The sequence below is a fragment of the Miscanthus floridulus genome, chromosome 14 (assembly GCF_019320115.1).
Source record: "Miscanthus floridulus cultivar M001 chromosome 14, ASM1932011v1, whole genome shotgun sequence".
In the NCBI taxonomy this organism is placed as follows: Eukaryota; Viridiplantae; Streptophyta; class Magnoliopsida; order Poales; family Poaceae; genus Miscanthus; species Miscanthus floridulus.
Window position 1 is genome coordinate 26,454,124 of NC_089593.1, and position 12,496 is coordinate 26,466,619.

Sequence of the window (12,496 nt, forward strand, 5' to 3'; positions counted from 1 at the left end):
ATGATTATCCTCATTATGGATATATTTACCCATTTAAGGAAATATAATAAGCATTGGATAAATTTAAGATATTTAAGGCTAGAGTAGAAAATCAGCATAATTTAAAGATTAAGATAGTAAGATCCGACCGTGGGGGAGTACTACGATCGACATACCCCATATGGCCAAGTTCCTAGACCTTTTGTAAAGTTCTTACAGGAAAATGGCATAGTTGCCCAGTATCTACACCGAGCGAGCCTCAGCATAATGGAGTAGCTAAAAGACACAACCGTACCTTAATGGATATGGTGAGAAGTATGATAAGTTACTCCACTTTACCGATAAATTTATGGATGAAGGTGTTAAAACCCGCCATTCATATTCTCAATCGAGTACCAAGCAAGTCGGTGCCCAAAACACCATATGAATTGTGGACAGGAAGGGAACCCTCACTTAACCACTTACGTGTGTGGGGCTGTCCAACGGAGGCTAAAGTATTTAACCCAAACATTGGGAAGCTAGACTCCAAGACAGTCAGTTGCTATTTCATTGGCTATCTAGATAAGTCAAAAGGTTATCATTTCTACTGTCCTGGCTGACATACGAAGTTTGTAGAAACAAGACATATTGTGTTCTTGGAGGATGATATGGTTAGGGGGGCATGGTAGCATGAGAAATTAACTTTGAGGATAAGCGGGTATACATGCCCACTCGATGGTTCAGGAGCCATTTTTCTCACTACCTGTTGCTGTTGCACCAACAGTACAAGACACTGTAGTGACAACATCTGTTATTAGTTCTTCGATGGCAACAATAAATGAACATGAGAAACATGTCCTTCAGGATCCTATAGAACAAGTTATCGCACATAAGGATGAACAACAACAGCCCCATATAGAACAAGCGCCAACTAATGAGGCCCCTAGAAGGTCTCAAAGAGCCAGAAAACCAGCCATTCCTGATGACTACGAAGTCTATGAATGTGAAGAATTTCAAATGGAGGGTGATCCCACCTCATTTGAAGAAGCCATGAGAAGCGCTCACTCATCAAAGTGGCTTGAAGCCATGCAAGATGAAATGAGATCAATGAGCACCAATGGTGTTTGGGACTTAGAAAGAATTCCTAAAGGAGCCAAGACAGTAGGCTGTAAATGGGTCTACAAAACTAAATATGACTCCAAAGGGAATATGGAAAGATTTAAAGCATAACTTGTGGCGAAAGGTTTTACGCAAAGAGAAGGAATAGATTATAATGAGACATTTTCTCCAGTCTCATGCAAGGATTCTTTTAGAATCATAATAGCGTTCGTGGTGCATTATGATTTAGAATTACAACAGATGGATGTAAAGACGGCTTTTCTTAACGGGGATTTAGATGAGAATGTCTACATGGCACAACCAAAAAGTTTTGTCGTAAAAGGAAAAGAATGTATGGGATACCGCTTGATGAAATTCATTTATGGATTAAAACAAGCCTCTAGACAGTGGTATTTAAAGTTTGATGGAACGATAAGGAAGTTTGGGTTTAAAGAGAATGTGGAGGACAATTGTATTTATACAAAGTTCAAGAATGGGAAATTTATTTTCCTAATCCTATATGTGGATGGCATCTTACTCGCTAGTAGTGATGTTAATCTACTACTGGAGACGAAGAAGTTCATGTCATCAAATTTTGACATTAAAGATCTCGGTGAAGCTTCATTTGTTTTAGGAATAGAGATTCACCAAGATAGAAGAAAGGGGGTTTTAGGATTATCGCAAAAGGCACACTTAGAAAAGGTTCTACAGAAATATAGTATGCATGCGTATAAGCCTTCACCTGCTCCTATAGTCATGGGCGATAGTTTTGGGGAATTCCAATGTCCTAGAAACCAATATGAGATCGATCAAATCAAAGCGGTTCCATATGCTTCAACTATCGGAAGCTTGCAGTATGCTCAACTATGTACACACCCTAACTTAGCTTTTGTTACCGGGATACTTGGTAGATATCAGAGTAATCTAGGAATAGAACACTGGAGGATGGTGAAGAAAGCTTTGTGTTATGTGCAAGGCACAAAAGGCCTCATGCTAACGTACAGAAGACCTGATTCCGTACATTTATAGGGGTATTCGGATTCAGATTTTATGGGAGATGTAGATGATAGAAAATCAACATCAGGATATGTATTTACTCTCACAGGAGAAGATATATCGTAAAAAAGCTCCAAGCAAACCGTCACTGCATCGTCCACGATGTATGTCGAGTTTGTAGCTTGTTATGAGGCCACAGGGCAAGTGACCTAGCTAAAGAAATTTATGTCCGGGTTGAAAGTGGTTGACGACATCCATAGACCACTCGAGTTATACTACGACAATGAACCAGCAGTAACCTATGCTCACAACAATAGGTCAAGTAATGATGCCAAACATATTGACATAAAGTTCTATGTTGTGAAAGACAAAGTCCGGGATCATGCTATTAGTCTTGAGCATGTAAGCACAAAGAAGATGCTTGTGGATCCGCTTACAAAAGGTTTACCACCTAATGTGTTCAGAGAACACTTAGCCAGCATGGGTTTATGGGAAAGCCTATGATTCCTGTACAATAAGGGCCTAGATGAGAATCTATTTCAAAATAGAGGTGTATTGTAGTTGTTAATCCAATGGTACTGACTATTATGACGAGGCACGCTCTATGCGCTAATCTGTGATGGAATGGAAAAAAAAAGATAAGTATTTTAAGCTTAAGACAAAAAGGTGAGATCAAGGGGGAGAATGTTACGTTGATCTCTCCATCAAGATTGGCCCAATGGCCAACTTGGGCCTTGATCTCATGCCCTGATTGGAGGCGGCCAATCCTACATGGTTGGTGGGCCCCTGTCGCACTGCGCTATATAAATAGTTGGGGGCCGATGGCTCACAGTATGAGGTTCACCATAGCCATAGTACCCCACCGATACAACCCTAACTGATCAAGGGTGCGCAGCAGCGACGGGAAGTGCTGCCACCGTTCTTAACCACCTCGCCATAGCCAGGACGTCTACGCCGCCATAGGGGCGCCACGGCTACTCCTACACCATCGCCAACCTCACCACCGACCCCATGTAGGACTCTTCTTCCTCCAAGGTTGATGGTCAGGCATCCCTACCCCCCTCTCTCAATCCCTCTCGTTGTAGTTCGTACTCTATGTCATTTTATTATGAATAGAAGCATGTACACCCACTTATCTATGCCTAGTTGACCCTGGTTTCTGACACATCGATCAGGGTTGGTACAATTACTTCATCAATCAGAGTCCATAAAAGATGGGATGCACAAAATGCGGCACCGACATGGAGGAGTCCCATCCTCCGATGGCCAAGATCCATAAAAGATGGATCGTCGTAAGGTGAGATCGCATCACAAATTTACAACACCGCCGAGTGCCCGCCGATGATGACGATAGGCGACGAGGACCGCTTGTGCGAGCTCTCCGACGACCTTCTCTGGCGCATCCTCTACTTCATCCCCTCCAAGGAGGCTGCTTCCACCAGTGTGCTCTTGCGATGGTGGGGCTTGCTGTGGCGGTCGTCTGGTGTCGGTGTTTTGAGTTACCATCGACGAGTAAATTTCTAATATTGCACATCTGGCTTGGATGGTGTGCTTAGAGGACACGAGGTTTATACTGGTTTTGGCAGAAAGTCCCTACATCTAGTTCATCACTGCTGCTCGTGTTACTAGCACTGAAGGTTTGTAGTAGGGGGTACAAATGGCGAGAGAGAGAAAGGATCACAAGTCTCTAGTGAAAGGAGTGAAAGGGTGTTGAGAGCTCGGTTGCTGCTCTTGTGAGTATCTGGATCTGATTGGTTCGGGGTTGGATCGGAGATCTCCTTCATGGGATGCCCTGCTTTCCCTTTTATAGGCCAAGGGAAAGCATGGGTTACAGCGAAGGAAAAGAGAAGAACCAGAGAGAGAGAGAGTCCTCCAAAATCATTGGGTCCTTCTTATCCTTCATGCGGGTCTTGCCGACCCTCTAGATGTCAACAGGGATAGCTCCATGCCGCAGCCCTATCCATCACTGACGCCATGCGCAAGCGTCGTATGCCGGTCATGGCGTTCCATTCCATCGTAGGAGATGTTGTGGTGAGCTGACGCGCTTGTCAGCGTTCATACGGGAGTTAGGAAGAACAACAATGGTACGCCCGACGCTGATCTTGATGTGAATCATTAGGTATGGCCCGTCAAGGCCACGGGTTACATCGGGGCATGTCGGTCTCTTTCTTGGTGCCAGAGTTTTGATCTAGGCACATACGTTCAGACCTGGAGTGGTTGGCGGCGACATGGGTCTCCGTCGGGTGAGGCGGAGCCCGCGGCCTTGGGGTCAGGCGAGGCGGAGCTCACCCCCAAAGGTCGGGCGAGGCGGAGCGCAAACCCAAGGGTTAGGCGAGGCGGAGCCCGTGGCCTTAGGGTCGGGCGAGGTGGAGCCCGTGGCCTCGGAGTTGGGCAAGGTAGAGTGCAAACCCAAGGGTCGAGCGAAGCGGAGCCCATGACCTCAGGGTCGGGCGAGGCGAAGCACGAACCCAAGGGTCGGGCGAGACGGAGCCCGTGGGCTTGGAGTCGAACAAGGCGGAGCCCGCCCCAAAAAGTCGGGGCGAGGCGGAGCTTACGCACCTAGGAGTATAAAAATCTTATCATATATTAATCAAGTTGAAAATTTTATAAAAATGACGAAACCATCATGAAAACCACTGAGAAGCTATTTAAATGGTTTTGAGAAATAAAAGGGTAAATGTTTGGTCTAAATATAAAATCAGACTTTTTTAGCAAAAAAAAATATAAAATCAGACTACATCAACCGTTCTCACGTAGTCACGTTCTCACCACTCACGAGAGGCCCAAATCGAGAGAATTCGTGTATGTCCTCTGGGATGAACATGGGCCGGGCCTACTGGCCATTAATGAAGCCTAGGCGCGTGGTTTAGATTAGGGTTAGGAATCAGTATTTAACATCGTAGCATTTTCGTTTGTATTTAATAATTATTGTCCAATCATAGTTTAACTAGGCTCAAAAGATTCGTCTCGTAATTTACAATCAAACTGCGTAATTAATTATTTTTTTTATCTATATTTAATACTCCATGCATGTATCAAAGATTTGATGTGATGAAGAGAGAGTGAAAAAACTTGCAATCTAAAAAAAGGCCCTAATAGAAAATAAAACAATTCCGCCATTTTCCTCTCTGTAATAAAATATTAAGGGAGGAGAATTTATTCAATTTCTATTCGTTATTTCATTTAAACCCAGATCCACGACCACGACGCTACGCCACCACGGTCAACGCCGACGTCTCCGGCGGACCATCGCGCGCCCTCCGCTCCCCTCTACCACCACCGCTGCCGCGACCCCGCCTCCGGAGCATCCTCGGGTAGCGCTCTGGCTTCCCGCGCCGGCGGACGTCCTGGCGGCGGAGGCGGCGGCCTCCGTGGCATGTTGATGAGGGCGGCCGCCGCCCTTCCTCGCCGATCGCCCCGGCCCCCAGAGCCGGGGTCCTCCTCCTCCCGGGCTCCTGCCCCCGGAGCCGCCTTCGACCCCTTCGACGTCGATACCAACCCGCCGCCGCGGCCTGAGCTGACGCCCGAGCAGATCGGGCTCTGCAGTGACGCGCTCGCGCACTTCGAGGACAAGGGGAAGCGCTGGGATGACTTGTCCAATGAGTACAGAAGCCTCTCGGTATGGATGATTGTCGTTCGATTCTGCTTGTTTTGCTTCGAAGCAAAGCACGGCTGTTGCTATTGGGTTGCTTTAATGTGAAGCATTGGGGATCTGATCGGAGTGTGTTGGTATAGGATGCCGTGTATGGATACTACAATAAGTTAAATGTCTTCGCTAAATTCGACTGCAATACAAGATTTTAATCATGAGTAGTTTTTTCTTATATAAAAATAGTAGAATGTCACTGCTATCAGGCTCGAGATTGATTTCTATCGCTATCTAGAAGAAAACGTTGCCAACGTTTCTTTACTCTAGGGTATTCATAAATGTAAGGTGTATTTTTTCAGGGAAAAGTCCTCATAAGTACATTTTGATTTTTATTAGTTTCTCTTGCTATATGTTATCATTTGCTATGAAATCAACATTATCTTAGAAGACCTTTGAGTACAAATCTATTGACACAGCGTTTTTACACTAAACACACAAAATTTTTCAAATTGTTGGTCAAAAGATGCAAGTTCTGACTATTTTTGAATCAAAATATGCCTTACATGATGGACAGCAGGGGTACAATTTCTTGATTTGGGAACCTATATATTTTCCTCCCAGCCATCTATGACAGATATATTTATTCATATCATTGTTTCATTAACCTTCTTGGAGATCATTCTGTAATATGGCCAATTCGCCATATCAACCAACGCCTTCATGATCTGTTGATCGGCTGTTCTTCATTCTGAGAGCCCAGTTTTGGCGTCTTATACAAATGCATGAAGATCTATAGATGTTGTATTGAAAAACAATATAACTCCCATCCTTCAAAACTTTCAGAAACTGTCTTACAGAACACAACAGTTCATATTATTTTTATTCTTTTGAAGCAGACATCATGTTGTATTTATTATATAATATGCTTTGAATTTTTATAGCAGGCTGTTGAATGCTTCTAGTCATGATGAAATCTATGAATTTAAGTATTTAATGTTTCATGGCCACTTTTGCAGGATATTAGACATATGAAAACGATCAGTGTAGCTCATTATCCTGTTAATAGAGAAAAGAACCGATATATTGATGTCTTACCATGTGAGGTTCTCTGCCTGCATTTGTTACCATTGTGATTATTACTCGTGTGCAACAAGCAAGATTCCCTAGAACTAAAAGCATTACAAAGTTGAATTTGATTCCTTTCTTCTTGTGTTTAGTTGATGATACCAGAGTACAGCTAAAATCCTCAGCACGACCTCCAAACAACGATTACATCAACGCAAGCTTTATAAAGGTAAAACTTGTGTGCCGTTTTTTTATGCATCTCAGGTTGTAGTTTATTCCTGAATCGTGTTTGGGATAATTCAGGAATCAGGAGTAGCTTAAGGCCCTGTTTGGTTGGGCTTTTGGCTTTGGCTTTTGGCCCCAAAAGCCAAAAGCCCAACCAAAGGGGCTGCTTTTGGAGGGTGCTTTTTTAGAAGCAGCTGCTTTTCCGTAGTTCATTTTTGAAAGCTGGTTTGACCCTGCTTTTGGCTTTTGGCTTTCTGCTTTTCGAAATTGGTGGAATAAAAAGCTCTTCCATAGTTGTTTCAAGAGAGATAAAGATAAAAGGTATATTTTATACTTGTTTAACCAAACAGCTTTCAGCTTTTCTACAGCTCACAGCCCACAGCAGCTTTTCCACAGCTCACAGCCCACAGCAGCTTTTTCCCACAGCCACAGCTCAACCAAACAGGGCCTAAAGTTATGGTGTATGAAACTTGCAGGCTACTGAGGACAACAGAGTTGCAACATTTATTTCTACACAAGGTCCACTGGTGAGGACATTTGGAGATTTTTGGGAAATGATCTATGAATATCAGTGCCCTGCAATTGTCATGCTCACTCAATTCGACAGTATTAAGGTAATAAGTGCTTGCATCACATTACCTCTTTCACAACTTCCTTTAATTGACATGTTGAACAAATAAAGTATTTGTTGTATTAATTAAGGTAATAAAATCTGTCAACTGTCATGCTGGAACTCATAAATGTATAACCTTGTGTACTCACTGGAGGAGCCAGGGCCTGGTCTGCCCAGTCTTGGTTCCAAGCCAAAAAGGCAATGCAAATCCTCTAGACATTGTGCAAATGTCAAAGGTTCAAAATTCAAATGACTTAATCTTGTATTAACACTTGATAAGCCTGGGCCAAGCGTGTTTCTGGCTCGAACCCTTTGTGTGCTTAAGTATAACTGAGATGTGGAACAATAGGGCCATGCAAATTTAATAATAAGTGTGGTAGAATTCCCAATGCAAATTCCAAGTCGTAAATTTAACCATTAGATGTACACCTAACTAATTCTCTAAGCTGAACAACACACCTCTAACTTTAACACAGTTTCATTGCATATTTAAGCACTGCTATGAACAGTACTATAATAAGCATGCATACCATATGAGATCTTAAGTATAAGTTGCCTTTAAACGATGATAAAGGCAGAAAACTTAATGCAAGTTTAGAATTTTTTTGGAAGAAAAACATTAGATGCAAGCTCATGAATTATTTGTTTTGCTTTTCTCCTTTTAGTTTGGTATCCTGTTTCATGCTGTTCTTTGGATATTGTGCTTCTGTTGAGCTAACGTTGTGTTGTTGTTTTGCTTTTCTCCTTTTAGTTTGGCATCCTGTTTCATGCTGTTCTTTGGATATTGTGCTTCTGTTGAGATGTTGTGTTGTAACCAGTTCCTTGTGTACATTTAGACCTATTACTTATTTTGATGATGGGATTTCATGGTCTTTCATTCAAAAGAAAATAATCCAGATTTTCCTAAGTGCTCTCATCACTCACAAATAGTGAATCTAAGTGGTACAGTCCTCCTCGATTGATTATACTCCCACCGTTCATTTTTATTGTACATGTATTACACTCGAAAACATATTCGCTATAGATCTTCGCAAGTGCGGAGCTGTTTTTTTCTCGAGCAACAGCGCATGGCCATTCGCAGGGCTGTGGCCAAGTAAATGATTGTCGCATGACGTTGCCCTTTCACCTCCTTTGCCCTCAGCTCCATCGTTCGTTCGCCTTCCTTCTACCACTGCTGGCCCTGCTGATCAAAACCCAAGAAGCTAACTGACTAACAGAAGCGTCTTTGTGCCAGATAATGATAGAGTTAATGCACTGGTGGAAGTATGACGTTCCTTGGTCTCCGTGTCTTCCCCAAATACACAAAAACTAGATGAACGGAGGGAGTAATGTTTTGTAGTGAGTAGTACAGATCGTAGATGAACGGAGGGAGTAATGTTTTGTAGTGAGTAGTATAATATCCTATAAGTTGATTGCAGTGTTATCAAGTCATCTGATTAATCGCGATTAAGCTGACTGATCTGTCCCATGACTCCGATTACATCCACTGACGACTCCGATTCTCTGCCTTGCTCTAGCTCTGCTGCTCTAGCTCTACTGCTGCTGTTCTTGCCTCATGTTCTACTGCTGCTGCTCTCTGCTTAGTGCTTACGTACACCTGTGTGGCTGTGTGATGTATGCGCATATGTGGATATGCGGCCAACTGGCCATCAAATCTCACAAGAATCTGTGCCCTAGTGCTTTTAGACTCTTCATGCTTGCTTTATACTATATAGTATATCGGTCCTGGAAGATACAGGACAGCTATATGGATGACTAGGACTGACTAGGCTCGACTAATCGAGCTGGTCTACGACTAATCGTGATTACTCACCTGGTCGGTCCCATGGTGACTAGGGTCGACTAGACAATTTGATAACATTGGTTGATTGTTGGCACTGGTGATCAAGTAACATGATCCCATAAGTTACTTTTTCAGGAGCAAAACGGCTGACAGGTGATTTTTATAAAGCTTCTCTAGACTCGTAAAAGTATCTGACGTGATTAGGCGTTGTTTGGTATTGGAGTCCTGGGTCGTTGGTTTTGCCAGAGTAATAGGTAATGATGATGAACTTTCAACCGTAGGAAGATCCACTGGTTTTCACTGTGCTATATACATATATGCTTTGAAACACAAATATTTGATCTGGCCTGTTGATGAAATTATGTTTAATTAATGACAGTGTGATGAATATCTTCCACGGGGAAGTGGACGACGAACATATGGGAATTATGATATCAAGGTTATGAAGACAAGAACAGATAGCCACCATTTACAGTTGCGTGTTGTCAAGGTGCAAAACAATGAGGTAAAGAAATTGGAAAGACATCCATGTGTGTGTTACTTCATTGTTCCTTGTATTCATCTCACTAAGGACTTCTTTCTATTAAAGAAAAAAATGCACACATGGACGTCAGTTTTCTTATTTGGTTTCTTCAATCTATTAGTCTTTTCAGCAATAGATAAAATTTATTCCAAAACTTAGTATTCATTCTCTCCTAGGAGTCTGATCATGTTAAGTTTTGTTGTATTAGATCTCCTAGGTGGCACATGACACCCTTTCTTTTTATTTATGAATTCTCTGCTCTATTGTTGAAATATAATTGTATTGTTAACCCAAGGTTCTTACAAAGATATCAGTTATTCATGGATTTATTATAACATTGTTTAGTGATGGTTTAAATGATTAAATTTTGTGATAATGAAGATCACAGTTTGGTCACATGTGACAAAGGATGTGGCATCATCACTGGTAGATGTCATACTTATTGTACCTTTTGAGTGGTGGTTGAAAATCTGTATTACTTCTTATTAGCCCTGTACATCTATAGGTATTTCATGACTAAAGGTTATTCTGACTGTAAATTTCATAATGTAGTCAGGCAAGGTTCATTTTGTACTCCATTTAGCATATCCTGATTGGCCCGACCATGGAGTGCCAACTAATACTGATGCTGTACGGCAAATCTGGAAACGACTGCATCACATTCCAACGGAACATCCTATAGTTATCCATTGCAGGTTTCCTTCAGCTCAGCTATGTCACCTGCACGTGCATTTTATTCTATTAACACTGTTATTGTATCTTTCTGCAGTGCAGGTATAGGAAGAACTGGTGCTTACATCACAATCCATAATACAATTGAGCGAATTCTCCTTGGAGATAAAAGCTCTTATGATCTTGTCAAAACTGTAAAGAATTTTAGATCCCAACGACCTGGAATGGTCCAAACGGAGGTAAGTTGTGCTTTATTTTAATTTCATTTTTACTCATGTGACGTATTGTTGGTGCTCTTGTTGGGTTCCATCTCTAGCCTACTGCCTACCCCAAGTCCCCAACTGCTTGAGACTAAAAGGCTTGCTGTTGTTTGTTGATTGTGCGGTCTGTTTCAGACTTTCACCTAAAAGATATCACATGCCCAGCATAATTTCAGCACATGAAATGTAGCCTTGAAAAAGTCTCTCACATTACAATTTGCAAAACAGTTATCAGTAGTTTCAAATGGACCTTTTCATCATAAAGTTACAGTACAAGTGATGTTCTATATAAATGTGTGCATGGGCTACAAACTATTTTGATGTTCTAAAAATAGCATATTTCTACTCTTCAGGAACAATACAAGTTCTGCTACCGGGCCATTGCTGACGAGCTGAAAGACCTGCTAAATTCATGTCATTGAGGTGGGTCACCCGAGACGGACAGCAATATCGTTAGCTAGCATGTATTACAGTCTTTTTAGACATTTATATGCAATGGTTAAGCAATTCATAAGCCTCACTTTATTTTTTAGCTGTAGGAAGATCTGCAGTGCTGTTGGTTGGTTATTCCGGTCACAGTTGATCAAATACACGCATTTGCACATGTGCCATTTTTTGTGTGCATCTCTTGATAATGGATCGGCTGCATCAAGATCACGATGGCACCACGATTCCAATATGAACTCCACTATATTGTTACCACCACCTACTCGAGTGTAAAGAACCAGAGGAAGTTCTGAATTTATGGCAGCTTGGCATCAGTAATTTCAAAGCAGTGTGTCATTCTCCCACATGCCTATACGGAACTATGTTAGACGACCGCAATATATTGTTGCTCCAACCAAGTACCAACTTGAACTACGTCATAGTAAATTGATCAGTTACATCCATTACGTCAAAATCTCAAGGTAGAAACGTGAGATAAGTGAGATAAGAGACGAGCATTTGTTGTGGGTCATGATAACAAATCCAGTGACAGCCGAAAAATGCAATCACTTGTGTAAGGCTCTTCACCTGTGTTACTGTGTAGGAAAGGGGAGGCAACAGAACCAAGCTTCAGGCTTCGTTTGGCAGTGAGGGGTCCAAACTCAGTAACTCAACGTGACGAAATAAGTAATGTGCTGAACTGATTTAGCACCGCATATCAGTATGAAATAACAAGGCTTATAATAGGACCAATGCAACAGAAAAGAAAATGCAATAATCAATGTGATGTGCTGATTTAACAAAGCAAATCTTGAAAAACAGCATATATAGTGGTGCTGTATACTAGTGTAACTGTTTTCCCAGGCTTGTCAGTGGAAAATTGACATCTGTAACAGAAGTTCCTCTATACCCTATGAGGTGCAGCCAACCAAAAGAGAAAATTAACAAACACCCTTGTATCTCCCCTGTTTATCTTATCACCAACAATTTGCTCCGACCAAAGTTAAATTAGTTACCCTTGACGACTTACACCTGATGCCTTTACCTATCCTGGCACGAAATGTCAATCACTGTAGTTAATTTAGTTTTAGAAGAAACGTTCAGATCATGCTTACAACAAAAGCAAGACTATATAGAAAAAATCAATGTAAATTAAATTGCAGATGCAATACTAGCAGCTACAGCTGAATACACACACAAGCAGTCCGAGACAATCTGAGAAAGGATCATTACTAACAAATAAAACAGAATAGAATGCCCTAGCAAAGAGATTGACCATGCAATGAAA

General features: G+C 41.9%; 1 protein-coding gene across 3 annotated transcripts; it reads left to right on the forward strand.

Annotated features, from left to right (window-relative positions):
* Positions 1–5,243: 5,243 nt before the first annotated feature.
* On the forward strand, positions 5,244–11,489 carry LOC136505355 (protein-tyrosine-phosphatase PTP1-like). Of its 3 annotated transcripts, none has more exons than XM_066500503.1 (9): positions 5,244–5,671; positions 6,658–6,739; positions 6,859–6,935; positions 7,408–7,545; positions 9,707–9,832; positions 10,403–10,545; positions 10,620–10,761; positions 11,136–11,205; positions 11,316–11,489. In XM_066500503.1, the coding sequence occupies exons 1-8, from the start codon at positions 5,429–5,431 to the stop codon at positions 11,202–11,204; spliced, it is 1,020 nt and encodes a 339-aa protein (XP_066356600.1). In that variant the 5' UTR covers positions 5,244–5,428; the 3' UTR covers position 11,205; positions 11,316–11,489. The 3 variants fall into 3 exon arrangements, with proteins under 3 accessions (XP_066356600.1, XP_066356601.1, XP_066356602.1); XM_066500504.1 differs by having other exon boundaries at positions 11,322–11,489; XM_066500505.1 differs by having other exon boundaries at positions 11,326–11,489.
* Positions 11,490–12,496: the final 1,007 nt, after the last annotated feature.